The sequence below is a fragment of the Protopterus annectens genome, chromosome 1.part0 (genome assembly GCF_019279795.1).
Source record: "Protopterus annectens isolate FY-2018-M chromosome 1.part0, PAN1.0, whole genome shotgun sequence".
Lineage (NCBI taxonomy): Eukaryota > Metazoa > Chordata > Ceratodontiformes > Protopteridae > Protopterus > Protopterus annectens.
The window spans coordinates 1,018,319,480-1,018,341,881 of NC_056725.1; the positions used below are offsets into that span (position 1 = coordinate 1,018,319,480).

The 22,402-nt window shown below is 41.2% G+C and overlaps 1 protein-coding gene across 1 annotated transcript in view; it reads right to left on the reverse strand.

Annotated features, from left to right (window-relative positions):
• The window catches only part of NBAS (NBAS subunit of NRZ tethering complex), a 3,380,746-nt gene that overhangs the window by 2,087,243 nt on the left and 1,271,101 nt on the right, over positions 1-22,402 (reverse strand). Inside the window, exon 24 of the mRNA XM_044064792.1 lies at positions 15,922-16,107. Coding sequence (XP_043920727.1) covers positions 15,922-16,107 — 186 coding nt within the window. The remainder of the gene's footprint in view (positions 1-15,921; positions 16,108-22,402) is intronic.

The following is a 22,402-nucleotide window of genomic DNA, read 5'->3' on the forward strand; positions in this document are numbered from 1 at the left end:
GATCGAAGGGGATATGATAACCTCTGGTTATAATCCTTTGTACCCAAGAATCGGTAGTGATGGTTAGCCAGGCAGAAGGGAACAAGGAGAAACGACCCCAACTACTTCCAGAGGAAAGGAGTTGGGCCGCGCTTCAGGAGCGCTGGTAGGATTGACCAGGAAAAGAGTCCCTGGAACCCTGCTTACGTGGACCCCTTCTGCCCTGAAAGGGGAGTTTTCCCTGTGAGTTTCCCCCTCTGCCTCTAGGGGAGAACTTGGCCTGTGTATCACGGGAAGGACCCCGAGACTTCTTGAACCATATCTTCACACTCTTTTGGTTTTGGGAGAAAGCACACTGAGGGGAAGAATAATGGACACCTACGGCAGAAAGGGTCTTACCGTCCTGTTCACATCTGGCCAGTGTGCTTTTAACTTTGGGTCCAAACAACGAAGAGGCTTCAATGGGAGCATTAAGAAAGGAAGCCTTAAAGGGTTCCGCAAAATTGCACAAGCTCATCCAGACTTGTCGTCTCAAGACCACAACTGAACCCGCCACTCTAGCTGCTCCTTCTGATGCATGAGATATCAGTCGCATGGAGGAGTTACATATTGACTCAATGGTGGCCAGCTGAGAAGCCACTTTGTCACGGACCTCATCAGACATGGCACCAGCCAAGGTTTCAGAGAGCTTGGAAATTAGATCCCTTTGAAGTAAAGTGTGCCATATAATTCAGGGATCTGACAGCAAAGGTCGCTAATGCAAAGGTGCGCTTCCCTATCCTGTCCAGGGCCTGGGACTCTGTTGGGTGGATGGACAGTCTGGCTTTCTTCTTCCACCAGATCCTTTTTGGTTGCGGCCGCCACCACCAGATCATCCACAGGAAGACCTTTGGACCAATGGGGATCCGTAGCAGGAGGGGACAAAATCTTATCTGGCCTCCAAGGAATAGCCTAGACAGTGTCAGAAGCCTTGCACGCACGCTGCACAATGAGCCGGACCAGTTCATCGGCAGGTGGAGTAACCCAGGAGGTAGGGGGCCGGGCGTGAAAAGCCTGCAGGAACACAGACTCCTCAGAGGTCAGATTAGAGGGCTGCCAGTCACCTCTCTGTTTAACGATTTTGAGGATATCACCAAAGGATACCTCAGAGGGTGACCGAGGGGACCCTTCCCCATCATCAAGTCTCTGTCTTCAGTGAGGGGACTCCTCTGTGAAGTCCATGTGCTTCCTCTTGCACAAACTTTTTGGGTGAACTTCCTCAGAGGGGGAAGCTGGGGAAGACAATGGAAAGGGGGTTTCCTGTGGGAATACGTCCTGAGGCCCTTGCGCCAGGTGTCCACTAGGTGCCACTTGTGAACATAGAGGTCCACAGGAGGGCGAGGAGATAGACAGCAAAGTATCGCCAGCAGACACCAGAGCCTTCTCCATCAGTTGGAAGGCTGGTCCACCTGAAGAGGGGTGAGTGTCCAGAACAGGGGTCAACCCTCCCCTAAGTGGCTCAGCCTGCCGACCTGGAGTCTCCAGATGTCTGTGAAACATCAAATTATGTGTGTAACAACTATCATCCTGGGTTGTATCAAAACTTTCCTGCCACGAAGGCAACTGCGGCTCCTTAGTGAGGTCCATAAAGGGAACCGTAGAGGGGGAAGACTGTGCTATATCAAGGGGCTTCAAAGACAATGAAGGAGGAGAATAAGAAGAGTCTTTGGCGATGGGTGATCACCTCCCAAGGAAGGATAGGTCCTGCAGGGGTGGGATACCTCTGGCCAGAAGCACTTGATCAACAAGATGCAACACGTCGTGTTCAGAAAGGCTTCTAGTGGACCTCACGGACACAGCTGAGGGAGAAACAGGTCTATCCACAGAAGAGACAAGCTCGGTGCCCACCTCGCCAGTCTGCACTGAGAACAACGGTGCCGAGAGAGACTGGACTATGGGTGTCTGCACCGAGGAAATCATTGGTGCCGAGATCAGAGTCTGCACTGACAAAATGATTGGTGCCGAAGTGTTTGCCGGTACCGAAGCTGGAACCGAAAAAATTGGTGTCAATAACTGAGGCATTGGTTCCGGGTAGGATGTCAGACCCGATGTGGTCAAGGTCTGCGCCGACTGAACAGTGGTGCCAATGTAGTACTAGTAGTCTGAACCGAGAAGCCCCTCGGTACAGATACAGTAAAAGCTACAGTAGATGAAGCCGAAATCACAGATTGTGCCGAAGGTCTAGGCACCAAAAGCGCTGGTGCTGACAAGAGTGATCTCCAAATCAGAAAGCGTAGCCTTCTTGGGTCTTGGTTGGCAGGAGTCCCCAGCCAGGGACGAAGGCAGAGACTTGACCTTTGTAGGATCATCAGATTTTTTCTTATGGGCCCTAGGAGGGGTTGAAGCCTCTGACCCAGAAACAGCCTCTGAAAAGGAAGATTTAAGAAGTCCCTTCAGTAACAATTTATTTTTCCTCTCAGTCAAAGTTCTGCTGGAAAAATTCTTACAAATGCCACAGGGCGGGTCAACAGATAAGTGAGACACACCCAAGCAATAGACACACAGAGAGTGTGCATCTGATGTAGGTAATTTGTGTCCACAATCTGAACACCTTTTATATCCTGGACTACCTTTTTTATCTGCTAGGAGAGAAAAGAAAGGGTACCAGGAATGGTACGAAAGAATACCCGAAGGTAATGAAGACAGGAAGGGTTTACCGATGATGGTAAGGGAGAAAATACATCGCGGTAAAAAGTGCAGAGTAAAGAGAAGGAAACTCATGGAAATATAGTCGCTAAATGCAATAAGGTAACAGACAACAAATTAGAAACTTTTCTGACAGAAAAAGTTATATTAGACTAGTCTGACAACAAATATCTATACTTAGCTCAAGAGAGGTAGCTTGACACGGCCGAATGGCAACACAGCAAACAAAATCTGGGGTAACAGGGAGAGAGGAATTCTAGGTAGGAGTTTGTAGCTGACGTGAGCTTGGAAGATGGCTGGCTTGGTTCCGAGGTTGGAACCAATTCCCGTACGTAAGGAATGAACGAGGATTAACAATATCAGATCTCCAGGTTGCAGCTTCCAGAATGTCTCTGGTAGGGACTCCACTGGGAAATGCTGTACAGGTGGAAGTAGCCTTAGCGGAATGTGGTCTAATCCCCTGTGGGTAGGTTTTCCATGGTGCTTGTAGGAGAAATGGATGCAGTGTGCTATCCATTTGGAAATAGCTTGGTTTGAAATGGCCTTATCCTCTGCCACTGTAGCAAAGCTGACTAGCAGCTGGTCAGATTTTCTGAAAGGTTTAGTCCTGTCAGAGTAGAACCTGAGCTGTCTATACATGTCCAGGGAGTGAAGGATCATTTCCCCTTTATTCTGAGGATTAGGGAAGAACATTGGCAAATGGATGGATTGGTTTAGAGCCACACTGGGCACCACCTTAGGCATAAAGGAGGGGTTAGTCCCGAGGGAAACCCTGTCAGCATGTAAAATAATGAAGGGTTCCACAGCAATTAGTGCCTGTAACTCAGACACTCTTCTTACTGAAGTTATGGCTAAAAGCAAGACTGTTTTCCAAGAAAGGAATTTTAACTCTGCTGAAGCTGCAGGTTCAAAAGATGGAAGCGTAAGCTTTTGTAGTACAAAGTTAAGGTCCCAGGCAGGGGTGGGAGCTCTCCTAGGAGGCCTTAAGTTGTTAGCCCCTCTCAGGAACTGTTTGATGAGAGGGTAACAAAATAGAGGTGGCTCAGTATTATAATGAGCTGAGATGGCAGAGGCATGAATCTTAATGGAGGAGAAGGACAGGCCTCTGTGGAGTAGCTCTGCTAAGTAATCCAGGATTACAGGGTAAGGAGGGCACTGCTGTGTCCCTCCCTTGAGACTGACTCCAAGAACAATATATTTTCTACTTTTCAGCATAGGATTTCCTTGTACTAGGCCTTCTGGCTTCAAGAATGATGTCCAGCACCTGTTTGCTGAGGGTTGTTGGTGGTGTATTCAAGGGATAAGCCAGGCTGCAAGGTTTAGGGATTGCAACTGTGGATGCAAGATCTGTCCCTCCCACTGGGACAGCAGGGTAGGAGTATGGTGAAGGTGCCAAGGTGGCACTGTTGTCAGACTGCGCATGAGTGGGTGCTGGCGTGGCCAGTCTGGGGCAATAAGAATTGCCCTTGGCCTATCCTGGTTTATCTTGAGTAGTACTTTTGAGAGGAAGGGCAGAGGGGGAAAGGCATAAATTGAGAGGTTTTCCCATTGAAAGGATAGGGTATCCACCTTCCGGGCCCTGCTCTGAGGGTTCCTGGTGCAGAATTTGCTCAGCTGGTGGTTCTCTGGGGAGGCAAATAGGTCCATCTATGGTGCCCCCCATCTCTGGATCAGAAGGTTGAAGGTGTTGGGCTCCAATTTCCACTCGTGTGGGTCTAGGAGATTTCTGCTTAAGTCGTCTACCAGTGAATTTTGTTTGCCTGGCAGGAATTCAGCTTATAGATGGACTTGGTTGCTCAAAGCTGTGTTCCACAGGGCCATGGCTAACCTTCAGAGTGGGTAAGAATGCGTTCCTCCCTGCTTATTTATGTACCACATAACTGTGGTGTTGTCTGTTTTTATAAGCAGTTGTCCTGGAAGGATTAGGTATTTGAAGGCTGTCAGAGCATTCTGTACAGCTAGCATCTCTTTTTGATTGATGTGCAGGAGAATCTAGGCTGGGCTCCAGTGGCCCTGAATGCATTTGCCTGCCATATGAGCCCCCCATACATACTCTGATGCATCTGCTGTCAGGGTTTGGGCGGCGAGGGGTTGAGTGAAAAGCAGTCCCTTGTTGTGGTTGCATGCTTCTGCCCACCAAAGTAACTCTACCCTTAGACAAGGTATGATTGGAATGATGGTTTCCAGGTCCTGAGAATGCTGTCACCAAAGACTTTTTAAGTACCATTGAAGTTTCCTCATATGCAGTCTTGCATATGGAATTAGCAAAATACATGAGGCCGTGAACCCCAGGGCTTGCAGTATTTTTCTTGCAGATAGCTGGGTTCTGGTGGCCATTTGTTTGAAGTAGTTTGTCAGATAGACCAGTTTTTCCGAAGTGAGAAATGCCATCTGGGAAGTTGTGTCCAAGCTTGATCCCAGGAATGCAATATTTTGACTGGGCACCAGTTGTGATTTCTTTTCGTTGATGGTGTACCCCAATGAAGTGAGAAGGCTTTTTACAAATGTCAGGTGCTGAAGTAGCAATTCCTGTCTGTCCACCTGAATCAAGCAGTCGTTCAAGTATGGGAAAATTTGGATATTTTTCTGCCTGCAGTATGCAATGGCTGGAGCCAGGTACTTTGTGAATACTCTGGGTGCAGTAGAGAAGCCAAAGGGAAGTGCAGAGGACTGACAGTGCATAGAGCCTGCCCTGAAGCATAGATATTTTCTGCATGACTCCCTTATGGGGATATGCAGATAAGCTTCTTTTAAGTCTAGAGTGACTAACCAGGCATCCTTGGCTAGCATAGGGAGAAGCTGTTGCAGGGTAAGCATCTTGAATTTTGGGACCACCATAAAGGTGTTGAGAGTTGATAGATCCAGGATTGGGTGCCAAGAGCCCTCTTTTCTGGGCACCAGGAAAAGTGTGGAGTAGAAACCCTGCCCCCTTTTCTCTACTGGAACAGGTTGAATAGCTTTGATATTGAGCAGGGAAGGTACTTGCTTTTGAGCCTCTGCCCAGTGGTTTGGAGGATGGTCTGGTAACCCGCTTGGGGTTGCAGTGCATGGAAATAGAATCTGTACCCTTGGGATACAATGTTTAGAACCCATCTGCCCTGAGTAATGGACATCCAGTTTTTTGCATGAAGGGCAAGTTTTTCTCCTAGGGGCACAAGTAGTTGGGCAGGGCTGGGAAGGAGAACTGAAATGTCATTGTGAACTTTTTCCATAAGGGGGCTGCTTGCCACTCCCTGTTTTTGAGGTGGGGGCACTCCATTGTTTATATCTCTGCATACCCTGAGACTGTAGTCTGGGTGGCCTGTTTCCCCTGGGTTTGGTCTGAGCAGGCCTGGAAGGGGCTGGAAAGGACCAGTTTTTAGAAGGCCAATGCCTAATGAATCTAGGTGGCTGCACTTGTAAGAATTTTGAAGAACCTCTTCTGCTTTTGTGACAAATAAACAGTCCTTATTTAAAGGAGCGTCTAGTAATTTGGATTTAACATGATCTGGCAAGGCTTGTTCCTTCAGCCAAGCATGCCTTCTCAGTACAGACTCAGTGACTGCAGCCCTGCAAGATGCTTCTAAGGCATCAAAGCCACACTGCAAAGTATGCTTATTAACTTGGTTTGCGGAATGCATTAACTCTTGCAAATCTTTATTTTCTGCACAATCTGGAAGTAACACCATTTTTTATTTAATTACTTCCATAATATGCTGTTGGTACTTCAACATGTGAAACTGGCAATTCAATTCCCTGATGGCAAGAGTTGCAAAGGTATATATCTTCTTACCCCATCTGCCTAAAGCTCTGGAATCCCTGTCTGAAGGGGTAGGATTTTTGGCTGTAGTAGCCTTAATACCTTTAGGTCCCTGGGAAATGGTCTCTAGATCCGCAGTAGGATTCTTAAAGAGAAATTTGTGGGAATCAGGTACTTTGTAGCACCTGTCAGGTTTCCTAGGAGCCAGGAGTAAAGTATCTGGAGTAAGACTGGATTCCATAAAAACATCATCTACAACATCTAGGAGAAGGGGTATAGCTAGAGGCCTGTGCTGAGGGAACTCTAAAATTCTCTGAGTCTCTTTTTTGGACTGAGGGTAGTCCTGGCATTCCCAGTGGAGATGCTCTCAAAGTATGCAGGGTTTCATCAAAAGAAAAATCCTCTGGCGGGGAGGAAGAGGGGATGGATTCCTCTACATCTGAATCTTCATTAATTGATAAGGGCATGTCCTAATAATCAGAAGGGTCAGAGTCATTGGACCCCTGGTCTGTAGAATCAGAATGAAACTCAATTATTTGTCTCTTAGCAGGGGAAGTCTGGCTTCCCCTAATTAGGGTAATAAGGTCTTCAGCCATTCTAAGCATTTGTTTTTGTGGTATGGGAGCTTGAGCATGCACTTTGGTCATCGATTTCCTAGGCATAGTGCGTACTCTGGGCCTCAGAAACTCTGTAGTTTTAGCTAAAAATGAAGTCGTTGGTTTAATTCGAACATCGGTAGGTCAGAATATACCCCTCAGAAGCTGGTGCCTGCACAGTGGCTCCTGACCATCCAAGGTAGAGACATCTGCAGGTTGCATAGTCGAAGAAGCATCTTGTGGCATATGGGACTCCGATTGGGTCTCAGCAGAGGCCTGAGAATCTGTAGAAGTGGGCATCAGGGGCTGCAAAGGCATCTCATGGAGTATCAGTGGACTGGAGACTAGCTTAACAGAAGCATCATTGGCAGTTTTGGACCTATGTGGTCTGTCTCTGTCTTTATCTTTATGTTTTTTCGAAAGATCGGTAGTCGGATGGCTTATGGAAGCCATTTTGGAATACGGAGAACGAGAGCGAAATGATTTAGCAACAAAGATGGAGCGATGACAAATGGTTTGGGCATTAAACAAAGCACAAAACCTACATCGACGGACGTCGTGGTCTGGGCCTAAACAGGTGACGCAGTAAAAATTAAAATCTCTGTGAGGTATTTGCTTTCCACAGGCAAGATAATTGTTAACCTTTTCTAACAATGGTTAGAGGAAGAAAAAAGGATCCCCAATGGAGTACTTAGCTTTAGAAGACTTCAGGATTACAAACTTGAAAATGAAAATTTCAGGTAGTGGCCGACTGGCACTTGTGAACTGCTTCTGCTTCGGGCACCTCCTCGGCAAGAAAGACTGATGTAATGGTGTTGGCTGCCTGTTTTATACCCCTGATGACCTGACATCATGGAAGAAGCGACAGCATTGGACGCAGAAATCCTAAGACTCTGGTATTCAGGTTGACTGAGGGCTACCTACAGGCAGATAACCCAAGTGTGATGACTGCAACAGTGAAACATGAAGAACATCGTAGATAGTCCAGCACCAAAAGCTTCCATGAAGACTGATTCCTCAAAAGAAGTTTGAGATGACTAGCCGCCTTTCTGTTTAAGGATTTCCAGAATATCTCCACAGGAGATGTCATCAGGTGGTGATCTGGGGGACTCACCTCACTAAAATCAGTCTCTTCCATGACAGACTCCACTGGTGAGTCTGTGTGTCTCTTCTGACATGTCTTCTTTGGAGGAACCTCCTCTGTATGTTCAGGGGAGGTATCGGAAGATAGAGGGAGCTCCTTTTGTATAACTGCCTAGAGACTAATCAGAACTGGTTGTCCCTATGGTGTAGGCTTGATAGACTCAGAGCTTGGAGCCAGTGAGGTGAAGGGGATGAGATATGAAGCATGACATGATGGTTCTCTATGAATAGAGAAAACTGTTTCCACCACCTTGAATGCTAAGGAACCAGGAGAAATCCCTTCCCCCCTCCTCGCTGCCGAAATGTCCAAACAAGACAGGTCGGGGCCACCCCAGATCCAAGCCCCAAAAGGAGAATCAGACCAAACTGACCATGGCTGAGGCTCTCAGAGGAAGGGACAGATCTGACAAAAATGGAGCCAAACCCAACCCCCTCTAACCTGATACCATCTTGGCTTCAAGACTCGCTCTGATCCAAAGGTATCAGAGCACAGCCAATCAAGGAAATCTTCAGAGTGGATGAAGGAATTATCCTCGGATCTGATGCCAAAACTCTCAGAGATCTCAGATCCTGGGATTCCAAAACCATGGGTCAGATCAGAGAGGGAGAAACAAGGGAATTAGTAAGTACATTCATGGATCCAGTAGGGGAAGGAACTGGAAGAACCCCCATCTGGATCTGAGCTCTGAGGAATTTATGCATCATCCTGGCCACATCCAACTCTGACAGACTTCTGGATGACCTAGAAAATGACAAGAAAGGGGGTCGAGAGTGTTTCTTCAGAGTATGCAATAGATGAGTAGGCAATAAAGGGGAAACAGGCTTCACTGTGTACTTTAGCATACAGCTTCTATGAGCTGAACTGGTTCTTGGATCCACGGGCTCCAAGGAAGAAGCAGCTGGTAAGGGGGATATGGTAATAGGAACTGATCCTTTTGCATCCAAGGAAGGCCCAGGAGGTTTCAGATCCAAGGAAGTCGGATCAGAAATTTTTCTATTTTTTTTCTAATGGCTGTGATGAAGCCCTTGGGGACTTTATAGGAGACTTCTTTCTGGTATCTGAAGAAATGGCCTTGGGTGTTTTATAGGGGTTTTGAGCCCTGAAGAAGCAGTAAGTAATCCCCTAAGAATTAGTTTGTTGCGACTGTCTGATAACATTCCAGGATTAAAAGTAACACAAACAGAACAGGCCGTGTTGAGATGGTCTGGTTCTAGACAATACACGCACTTCTTGTGGGCATCAGAGTTTGGAATATTATACCCACAAGAAGTACACATTTTAAAACCAGTCAGTTTCTCTGACATGGCTGAAGGGTGAAAGCCAGGGAACAAAAACAATAATAAAAACAATAACAACAACAACTACTTTTTCTTAAACAGTAGCTATAAGGTACAAAAAAGGAAAGAAACAATACCAGCTATGGTCTCCTAAAGAAAATACCTATAAAGGTAAGGAAAGTAGTTCCAACAATGGTACGAGGACTACTCAAAGGTGATTAGAGAAACAAGTGTAAAAGGAAACCTAATACCAGTGAACACTAAGAAGGAGAATACAGAACAGAAAGAGACCAATGAGTTTTAAGAAGAATAATATCAATTTAACTAGTAACTACTGAAAGAGAAACTACTTACTACGTTCAAGAGATTGGAACCTACATCTAACCACAATGGCAGCAAATGAGATCTGAGGCAGTGGGAATGGACTAGAGCATTATGGGTAGAGGGAGGAGCTCGAGAGTTGAATCCAAAGTCTAGGAAATCTGGCCAAGTCAGATCTGAGGATTGAATCCAAGACCCACTGATGAGAAAGAATGAAAAAGAAACCATCAGATTTATGCATTTTCCAAACCAGGTGTCCAGCTTGACTATTATTTGCAGACACCATATCCATTCTGTAGATCATAACTATTTCACAGCCAAGTGAATGAGTGGTAGTTATAGAGGAGATATTACATTTGTATGGAACAGCTACCTTAATTCACAATTTTCATGGTTTCAGCATCCCACACCCCTGCTAATTATATATACCAACTCCATGATAACACAACCTTGGGGAAAGAGTAATTTCCAGTTTTTAATGTTTTAAGTTTTCAAACTTTTGGGTTTCAATATTTTAAGTTTTCAATCAAAAATCATGTGACTATATTCTGTGTGTGTGTGTGTATGAATATATCTATTTATGGATAAACATACTTTACTCTAACAGCACAAATGTTGACATGCATAATGTCAAAAATTGAGCAAAACTATGCACATTGATATGCTAGTAAACAAACTCGCAACATAAATCCTGAAAAAAAATTAAAACATCATTTTTTGCAGGGGGGCAAGCCCCCCTGCAGGAGACTGTGCCTCCCCCACCCCCTGCTACTTATATACACTAACTCAGAGATTGCACAATTCATCGTGAAAGGGTATATTTCCCCTACCCCAAAAATCGTTCAGTCTCACACAATTGTACACACCTGTTGACTATCTGTTTAGTTGACTAAATTATCAATGACAAAAAGTAATGGTTTCCAGTCTCACACTAACACACACACACGTAGATATAAATATATATATATATATATATATATACACACACACACGTGTATTACTTAAACACGTTCACATATATACACACATATGTACATATGCATATGTACTTGTTCACCTAGAATGAATTATGTCACAATGATCATTTTATAACTTCAGATATTACAAATATTCCCAGGCTACTTAATCTTATGGCCTGTCAGTACCTTCCCTCAGGCCACACCTCCTTTCTAAAGGAGGGCCATACCAGTCAATCTCAGAGTAAATCTATGGATGTCTACCCAGTCATTTAGGTTATGTTTACAGAAAGATAGTCAAACTCATTAACATGCAGGGGAATTTTATTCCATAGATTTGGGAGGCAATGGATTGTACTTCAGTCCCTTCACAGAGTTGTGGTTATCTGTTGGTGTAAATTTAGGAACCTGATTTTACAACAGGTGCAGCCAATGGACTTGTGGAACTACAGCAGGTCCAGGACAACCGGGTCTCTAATGGCATAGAAAAAGAGACAAAGATCTCCCCTCAAAGTCTTGCAGATGCTGAATAAAGGGATAAACACTTGCAAGCCTCCCTGAGATCTTTTTGGTTAGGAATCATTGGGCTTTTTCTAACAGTTTGATACATTTAGTTCAATACAACCCGAAGAGGGATTTGTACTTGATAACTGGTCATCCAGTGCTGAGTATAAAGAGTGATAACCTCTTTAGATCATTATGATACTCCTTTGGCAATTAGCTGTGGTAAATACAAGGGTACGTTTAACAACCAGGTACAATGTCAGGTCCCAAGGAGTAAGTACTGTTGGCCTTGGCTAGCACTTTCAATAAATAATCTTTAGGGAAAAATGAGGAAGTATAGTATTCAGGATTTTGGACAGAAGTCTTGGGAGTGAAGTTGGAATAAATTTTGTTTGCAAGGATACTGGCAATGTTTGTTGGGTCAGAATAGGAGGTGCCATTATGAATACGTTCAGAACAATGTAAGGTATTGTTTCTTAGTTTTGCAACAGAGCTAAAGATGGATTTATAATTTTCTTGTGCTTGAGAGGCTAAGATCTTGATGCTGAAAAGAAAACTCACTGTAACCCTCTTTTGTCCAGACTTGTGAGTGATGAGTCAGTGTACATGACAACAGATTCAACTGCCCATAGAGCAATTCTGTTGCTGCTGTGGTTCAGAGTGGTAGGTTCTAAGTGCTTTTGCTCAGGGTGATTTTTTATGGTAGGCAAGCATACGGTGAATTAGTGGCCAAATTTTTGCTGAGACTTAATTGTCTTATTTTGGGAGGGTATGCAGTGATTTTTACAACCTCGGCATAAGACGCACTGGTTTAATTAGCGAAAAATTGTGGTAAAGATTTATGAATATCGCAGGGCAAGTTTTTAGGTGAGAGGGAAGCCACGAGATTATTTACAACTCTCTCAGACGAAATCAGTAGTGCTGAAAATCTGTTCGTTATTAAGAAAAATTAGCTTTATTTTCTGATGACATTATTTTGTAACTGATAAATCCAGAAAAGGACATTTTGGTGTTGTGTGGGACATTTTGAGACAGTTTCAAGTCTTTTCAGGATATAAAATAAGGAATATAAAACAAAGGCAAAAGCAAGAAGTAAACTATACACTCACACTTGAAATGATTCAACAATACTCATATTTATAGGGACATAATAAGATGTAATATTTAAGAGCATGGATTAAAAAGGATTTTGTTATGGCAGCTAAGGATATGTGGGGAGAGACTAAACAAAAGCTAATCCAAAAACTGAGAAAATTGAAGCTGTTGATTATGGATATGAATAGTAAGATTCAAGCAGTGAAAATGTTATGGTCCAGTTAGTTTTATACACCAGGCATATTTTTACCAACCAGAGGAGAAGTTGGGGATAATAAATTCCTTCAACATTTTATTTATTATTATTTGGGAGGGGAACAAGGCAAAAGTAAAGTTGGATACGTATTTCTGCACCACAGAACAAGGTGGTTTAGGATTACTTGATTTGAAAGCATAGCTTAGAGCTATGCAATACACAAAATTCAAGCAGAAGTTTATAAGTCCAAGTGGAAAGGGATGATGTGAAACAGAGGAGAAGTTCGAGCAATAAGGAGACAGTATGATTTTGAAAGCAGATCCTTAATGAGAATAAAAAAACCCTACATAATATTATATTCATAAAGTTGCAGAAAATAATCTAAGAACTATGCCAACAAAGGAATGGAAAATGGAAAATTTTACCCATAGGGATATCTGGCAAGTACGGGTATAGAAAACAGGCAAAAGAGGGATCTGGAACTTACTACAGAAAAGTGACAAAGGAATCAGGTGTTGGGAGCAAATAACTAAAGAAGGAAATATAACAGGTGGGATAAGGCCAAGCAGAAGTTTGCATTGCAGGTCAGAGACTGTCTTCCCTATCATGGACTGATATCACAGTAAAGGCAAAGACAAAGGGATAGGGGAGTGCTAAGAGAAAGACCAGCTCTGTCAGAGTTTTTAGTCAGTCTGGAACAGAAGCTGCTGTTAAAAATGGATAAACAATAAGACATACAAAATATTTCATGATAAGTATGAAAATCAATCAGAGGAGATTAGAAAACACTCGGAAGACAGACTGGAAAAGCAATTTACAAAGGAGCAAAGGTTGAATGAACAGCTGTACGGCTCCCAAGTATGTAACAGAGTCTGGAAAGTTTAGGATCTTTACTCATATGTGTTTGCATTGACATTTTTATACCTCAAGCAGACTTCTGAAATATTTCTTCAGGTATACAGCAAATGCTGGAGATTAGAAAAAAGAAAATTAACAAGAGATCATGTTTTGGGGAGTTTAACAAGATGGCAGATTTTAGAAATGCCCTATGAAGTATTCTGTCAGAAATATTTGTGGAGAATACTGCTGTAACTAAGAAAATGATTCTCTTAACTTGTGCACTTGCCTACACACAGAAAGGCTTTATAAAGTTTAATGTCACTGGCTGTTAAAAAATCAATCGCTAGAAAATCATCAAAATCTAAACCAGCTATAACTGAAATACTGAATATTGTAAAGGAATTAAAAAATTAGGGGTGGGATCTTTAGACAATAGAAAGATCAAATTACATAGAAATAAATGGAATATGTAGAAACAATACATGCAGAATTAATGTTCAGGAGGAGGAATAAGGTTTAACAGAAGGTAGAAATTGAGCAATTTATGTAATTCTGGACTGACCAATTGTTAAAAAGAAAGAAAATATATATGTAATGTATACTGCATGAATACGAAAACTGTTACTATGGTTGTTTTCTTTTCTATTAATATACATATGCCTATGTCTTAAGTGATAATTATACCATGACCCCCCCCAAAATGGGCACGCTGATTGGCCAGCATGCACATTGTAAATCGAGTTATACTAATGGAAAAAGGTCCGGTCGCCTGGACTTTTTTCCATTAGTATAACTCTACTTTTAAAACACTGTCTCGCTATGTTAAATGGGTTTAACATAGCAAGACAGCTTTAAAATAAGCAACGGAGATCTCCGTTGCTTATTTTAAAGCTGTCTCGCTATGCTAAACCCATTTAACATAGCGAGACAGGTTTTAAAAAAAAAGCAACGGAGAAAGCAAGATCTCCGTTGCTTTTTTTACTGTTTCGCTATGTTAAATGGGTTTAACATAGCGAAACAGTTTTAAAATAAGCAACGGACATCTCCGTTGCTTATTTTAAAGCTGTCTCGCTATGTTAAACCCATTTAACATAGTGAAACAGTAAAAAAAAAAAGCAACGGAGATCTTGCTTTCTCCGTTGCTTTTGCCCACAGCTCTGATGTACTGCGCAGGCACGCAGTACATCATAACTGCCGCGGATGCCAGACATCTGCGGAAGGGCAGTAAACAGGCATTACACTATGCCATTATTTAAGAAAAGTAATAGTTTCTTTTCTTAAATAATGTCATGGTATAATAGCAATAACCCACTTCTGGGTGTGGGTAATGCTGTATTTACCCACGGTTGGCTTTGTTTGGTACCTCGGGCTTCGGCCTCGGGACCAAACCACGCCAACCGTGAGTAAATTCAGCATTACCCACACCCAGGCATGGGTTATTGCTATATTAATAAAGGTGTTTAAAACAAGTAACATAAGCTAACAGGAGAATATCATCCAATTCCATATAACAAGAGTGTGCAACCTGAAATGCTTTAAATGCGAAATGTAGCAATTCCTGATAAATAAATGGCTCTGCACCTGAACCGTTTCTGATTACACTTGTTCTAACATAGCTATATAAATTTGTGTCATAACTCTCTGCTACAAAAAACTTAATGTAATATTATTAAAACTATACACTGCTCTATCGTCTCTAACTTTCAAATGCCTCCGCCTCCTTTCTTTGGGATGGTCTTCATTGTAACTTCCTATGTCCTGGATTTTGAACAAGTCTTTATAGCAGCAAATATTTTTACATAAAACCTGAAAAACTAAACACACTGATAATATTGCATTCTATATACCTACCTGTATTTAAAAATGTATTCATATACAACCAAATGTAACTGTTATTTTTATCAAAAACTGTTTGTGTATGATGTAACTGATGTCAAGGATGCTTGAATACTGGAACTGTTGCTCATAAATGAAACTGACTGTAAATGATGAAACAATGCAAGTGAAGTCAATGTTTTCTGTAAAATGGAGCTTTTCTCCCCAGGCCTCACCTGAAAAAAGAGCACTGCTCCTTTGGACTTTCCCAGTAAACAAATGCCGATAAATAAATAAATAAATAAAGTCAAGAAGAAAACAGGGATCAATGGGGTGCAAAAATCTCCCTAATCCCGGTGAATAAACAAAGATCACAGACCAATGGGGTATGCCATTTAAAGCATAGAGACCTGACACTTTTATAATAGCCATATGAGAAGCCATCACACCCCCATGTGTTTGCTTACTGCAGATGGCCCATGAAGATATACTGATATACAGTTTTTGACAAGGCTTTTCTGAATTATACCTTGCCACGTCAGTTCTGCTGCAAAAATATAAAACAAACTGCATCCACTGCATTAAATTATCATAAATGTTTTGCATTTTTTTTACAATGATCTCTACACGAAATACATACAGAAAAAATGTGTTGCATGCGGCCAGTCCTTAATGAAACTGAAAGACAGTTAAATTCATTCAGAACTCTTACAGTATCTAAGAAACAGTGCATAAAACATGCAAGCATAGCAAATAATTAAAAAAATCACCTACATTTTTCATCAATAGCCTTAGCTTGTCCAAGTCCTTCATCTGCTGCATTTCTTTTAAAGTCAGAGTAATATCACTTTGTGCCTCATACACAATTGTCTCAAGTGTAATAAGGTCCTCACAGAGAGCATCTAAACCAGGAATATTTCTCTCCTTACTAAGGCGAATCAAAGACAGTGCACAGTCAACCTGTAAAACAACAGTACGGTTCTTTAAAAAATGGTCTCCAGTTCTGCTGCCTAAAAAGATTAAAAAGGGTTTATTATTAAAGAAAAATTCTATAAAGAACAAATATATATACACACCATACCAACTGATCTATGAACAAGCAGTGGGTCAAAAACTAGGATTTCCTCTTTGGATATTCACAACTTGTAATGTGTGTGTGTGTGTGTGTGTGTGTGTGTGTTTGCATGCGTGCATCTACTTGGCACAAATCATTAAGTCCCAAGCCAGAATACAAGAATGCATTCAGCTTTTGCAATATCTGCTTTGACCCCATGAAATGAGAAAGCACAATCTGCAGGACAGAAACAAAAAGAAGAACATAAAATAATATATTACCAAACCTATAACAAAGTCCATCTGCACAGGCTAGACAGCAAGGCCACTCACACAAGGGGGGGGGGGGGGTGGAAGGACAATAAGCACCTCTACAGAAGGCTTCATTGACACTAACTCATATGGCAGGTACACATTTGTTACATTTTATTTTAGAGAGCTTCTGCCAAAGGTAATTGCTGGGAAGAATCCCAAAACATGACAGATTTAAGTGGCGCCTTCAACCAGAGAAACATTAAAAGGTCAAGCAATAAGGGCCGTTAGCCTACTACACACCTATGAACCTATGAACAGAGCAAAAGTTGCTAATATAGGCCTTACTCCTCTAACAGTCAAAGTATAAATACGTGCTAAAACTACAAACCAAAGATCAATTGTCCATACCATAAATGTTTGCAGTGAAAACAAGCAAACACTTGCAACACCAAGCCTGCTGTAGAATGTTCTCTGAAAACAGCTTTTTCCAAATGTTAGATTGATGCCTGAATGCAAAATGCAGTACAGTTGGCCATACACTTGCAAAGGGTTTGCTCATCCACAGCTAACACATCTTTGTCTAAATGGGATGAATGTCTGCTTCACCACTGTCATTATCAACCAACCCCCCCCCCCCCATTTTCTACATGGAGTTGTGTCTACCGTTCTTGATTCAGTGCCACTCTTCTACCTTCTTCGATGGTCATGACTGAGTTGTCCCAGGTCTTTTCTCACATAATCCACTCCTTTGCTAGGCACCTTTATTTCCTCTTGCCTTCTTCCTGTCTCTCCTAAATATTCACCACATTTTCTTTTGCTTACATGCAACTGAAGTTACTTTGGCTTCTTCCTCTGAAGTATTCATCTCTTCTCTCTTCCACACTGCATCCTACAACCCACTTCGGACAAATGATATCCACCACCTCTACCTTCCTAAACTGCTCTGCCTTCACTGCCCAGGTTTCTGTACCATACAGTAGTAGTGGTCACACCACTGTTTTGTACTTTCAGCTTCTTTGACATGCTTCCATCTCACACTACCACTGACACACTGTGCCACTTCGATGCAGCCTCTCCGATTCTAGCCTTGAGTTCCCCATTCACACTTCCCTTCTCCTCGACCTCCCTTCCTAGACACTTAAAGCTGTTAACTTGTTCCATTACTTTCCCTTCTATCTCAATTTCAGATTCTTCTAATTTCACCAATTTGCTGCCATGACAACTGTCACGTCTGTACTCAGTTTCATCCCATATGCCTTTAGCTTTGGATTCCATTCCCCTAACATTTGCTTTAGTTCTTGTTGAGCCTCTACTTCTAATGCCACACAGCCTGTTGAACTATCCCCTTAGATCTGTTTGTTAATGTAGTCCATCATCAGTTTGAATAACAGTGGGCTCGGAGCTTAACCCTGATGCACACCCACTCCCAGTGGGAACCCATCTGTGAGTCCAAATATTGTGGGTACTTTTGTCATTGGGTCCTTGTACATAGCATGCCCCAATTCTACCAAAGTTTCTTGGACTTAGAACCACAGCAGGGCTACCCAAATCAGCATTCTTGGCACCTTGTCATATGCTTTTTCCAAGTCTAGAAATGTCTCTTTCCTCATCTCTAGCTTTTTCGCAGTTATCTGTCTTGCTGTTAACATCACGCCAGTTGTACTGCACCCTAATCTGAATCTGTTTTGCTTATCTATAATCACAGAAAACATCATGGTCCGAATGGAAAGACAATAAAATCAGCAAGCAAAGGAGAGTACAATTTGCTAGAATTGAATTCATCCTCAAGTCTTGTTGAGTACCTTCATGAGATGGACCCTGTTTTTACAAAATCTCACCAAGACAACAATGATATATAGACTGTATTTTATATAGCATATATCATGGACAGAAGTAGGTTAAACAATAAAAAAGACAACTGGATGGACAAATCCCAAGATAAAAAAAAATGTCCAATCCTGGTAGGCGCACTGGTGCCAGGATTGGAGAATATGACATTGTAGAATCCTCAAGACATGGAAACATTCCTATCATGGGGTTAGGCCAGGCTCAGATGAAGGATAGCCCCCTGTTCTAGAAGGAAGTAGTAGTGCACATAAACCACTAAAACTGACAGACCAAAAAAGGGACATAAAGATGATAGAGCAGACTATGGGGATAAGAAAGAAATAATAATGTATTGTTACTATTATGCAAGCAGCCCGTAATTTCCAGATAGACGATATTAGAGATTAAAAGAGATACTGTCAAAAGCTTCAAATGCAAATGTAAGTTCATTAATACAACAGATTCATGAAAAACATTATATAGACCAAAATACCTTGGGCTGCTTGGAAAAAAAAGGGACCAAGAAAGTGTGAAAATATAAAAAACAAAACCTACAGATTTCTGAAAGTTATAAAAAAGAAATGTGGACAAGACGGAGAGATCTAATATGGGGCAATATTTATGTCAAGGAGAAACTAATACAAAAAAAAGCAGCTCCAATTATATTTAAAGAGAAATACAGGCAAAGGCAGCCAGATATGGAAAATTTCATAATACAAAAAATAAGATTGCAACGGGGGAATGTAGAAGAAAAAATTAATAAAGTAGAAATTAAACAAATACAAGCTGAAGTTATGGAATACCTGCAAAGTGAAGCATTTACTGTAGAAAGTCTAACACAGGTTATGTCACAGCATGATGGAAAGATGAGTCCCCAAGACAAGGAGAAACAGGTAGAGAGGGAGGCATCTATAGAAGAAACATGGATATGGGAAAGAAAAGGAGATTTCATGGCGCAATATTTACAAAAAAGATAAAGCAAAACTAATCAACACCAAAAAAGCAGCAACAAAGACATTTGAAGACAAATACAGGCCAAGGCATCTGGATACAGAAAATGTTTCAATATAAAAAATAAGAAAACAAAGGGGAAAGCAGAAAACAGGATTAGTAATGAAGAATTTAAAGAAATAGAAACTGAAGTTATGGATTACCTGCAAAGTGAAGGATTTAATGTAGAAAATCCAACTCTAGTAATGTCACAGAATGATGGAACAAATGAGTACTCAAATTAAGAAGAAACAGTGGAACAGAAATTATCTGATCAGTTGCCATATGAAGATACTCTGGAACTTTCAGCAGGAAACCAGTTCAAACTTTCATATGGAGTTGCACAGCAAGGGAAAGAGCAGCAAACCGTAGCAACTCTGATACACTCAATGTTGGGAATGACAGGCCAGCGAGTTCCTATATGAAAGAGCAATAAATGACAAAGGATCCAACTGAAGAGAATATTTCACAGGAAGATGTTCTGGAATTTTCTGTAGAATGCCTGTAGGAAACGCTGAATAAAGAATGTGCCCTCAATTTAGAAGAAAAAAATCTAAGGGAAGAGTTGGCTGATTTAACAGAGATGAATAGACACATTAAGATCGATGAATGAAATAGATTACAGTAAGACCCAAATGTCAGAAGTCTGATAAAATTAACACAGTAATCAATACTATTAACATAAATGCAACTGATATAACAAAAGTAAATAGGCTACATTACTGTGCAGATAAACTAATAACAGATAAAGTCTTACCACAACAGTATAGAGCAATAAGGGAAGAAATCAAATGCCATCATGGAAGGATTGAATAGAAAAAAATTAATCAGGACAATATTTGTCACTGTTAGAAGAGTACAGAAGAAGGAACAAATCAACAAAACTACTTAGAAAGATAGATGCGATAAAAGCAATGCGCAGTATTAGAACAGCCCATGATCTATTGTACACTATTTCAAATAAAAAAAAATATCAGCACAGGCAAAAAAACTTAAAAGCTATGTAGATAATATAAAGGAAAAGTACAAAATAAGCTATTTGCTGATGACCCAAAAAGGTTTTAGAGAGAAATGAGAAACAAAGCAAAAGGAATAGAAACACCACCAACAAAAGAAAAAATGGACACATTCTGGAGAAATAGCTACGAAGACCCTGTGGAACATAATTCATAGATTCATAGATTATTACTAGGCTAGCTGCTCTCATGGACAATTTTTAAGCCTAGCCAATTAGCCCCTGTGAGAATCAAACCCTGCACCGCACCTTGTGCTTCTAAGGTAAACACCTTAACCATTACATCACCCTCCCTAACCTAAAGATGCTGAATGGATAGAATAAGTAAAAGAAACAGTAAGAAGTTCAAATATACAGGATATGAAATAGGATGAAATAACGGCTAGGGAAGCAAGCAAAAGAAAGAAAAGCTCCTAAGTTGAAAACTCCAGGCCCAGGTGCAGTACCTAACTTCTGGCTTAAAGTATTAACATCTTTACATGAAGACTTAGCCCTGAGTAAGAACTACTTATATGGGCACACTGAACCTATTGGTTAACAACAGGGAAACGATACTCCTCCTTAAAAGTGAACCTGCATGGTATACTAAAAACTACAGACCGATAACTTGTCTTCCGATTATGTATAAACTATGTACTGGAACTGATACTGACGGTTTATAATCTTTTAGAAAAAAACTCAGTCATGGCAACAGAACAAAAGGGGTAACAAAAGAAAGTCATATGGAATAAAACAACATTAGATGTTAAAGTCATAACAGAGAATTGTAAAAAAAGGGGAAAAATCTAAGTATGGCATGGACAAACTACTGAAACGCATTTAACAGCATCCCATAATCATGGATAAAAGAGTGCTTACATATGAATAAGATACACCCTACACTGATCAATTATGTTAGAGTGACCATGAAACAGTGGCAAACTACCTTGCAGCTAAGCCATGACGAAGGACAAATTATTATCCCAGAAATAAAAATTAATGGCATATCCTAGGATGACTCTCTCTCTCTCACTGCTGCTCTTTTGTCTTGCCCTTAACCCATTAAGCTGTCTACTGAACAGGCTAGGTTATGGTTACAATTTTTTCCCAGACAACAAAGTGTAAAGACTTCTCATCATCTTTTCTGGATGAGTTAAAACTGTATAGCTCATCACCCAAGGAGCTGAAAGCATAACTGGAAGGGATTAAAACTTTCTCAGATGATATAAGAATGTCATTTGGTCTTGATAAATATGCAAAAGCAACATTTAAAGCAGTAAAGTTGCAGTACCAAGAAAACAGTCTGAAACAGGAATGAGACATAAAGGAACTTGAGCAGAAGAGGGTGAATAAATATGTGGAAAATGATGAAGGATCAACAATAAACCATGAACAAATGAGAACAAAACCCAGTAAGGAATATTTTGGAAAACTAAAACTAAAACTAAAAACAGCCCTCTGAAATCTACGAACAAAGTCCAAGCTGTAAACCAGTTTACTCTTCCTGTTCTGCGTCACAGTTTTTGCGTTGACTGACCGAGCCCCAACAGGTATTGGACGAGTTGGACAGGAAAATAAAAAAAATGTTTCACATCTGCAAAATGATATATAAAAATCAGTGTATACCTTCATTCTGAAGGTGGTATTCACTTCCTCAAAATTGATTACATGTATAGATCTGCACTTGTAAGATTGCAAACGTATCTGCTGACCTCACCAGTTCCAAACATAGTAAAGTTCTGAAACAGGAAGAGAACAAATCTAAGATGACTTCCCTGCTTAGGTTTGCAGAAGCATATTAGTGTCAAATGGGAATGGAAATCAAATCAGAAGCAGACAAAAATCAGGCAGCAATTGAATGTGCCAAAAACAAAAGAAAGAATATGAAGAGAAGGAGCAGATGAGAAGGCAAGAAATGTGGAAAAGGCATAACTATAGTTGCAAGTGTAGAAAACTCCTGGAACAGCCTCATGCTGATCAGGATCTGACACAGGAATAGTTAAGGAGAGGTGAATTTAAACCAAAAGATGAAAGGTTAATAACAGAGTTCCAGGACAGTGGACTACATACACATTGGTTTACAGAGCACACTGAACATGTGGGAGAGACAGACAAATACAGGTTATGTAAACCAGA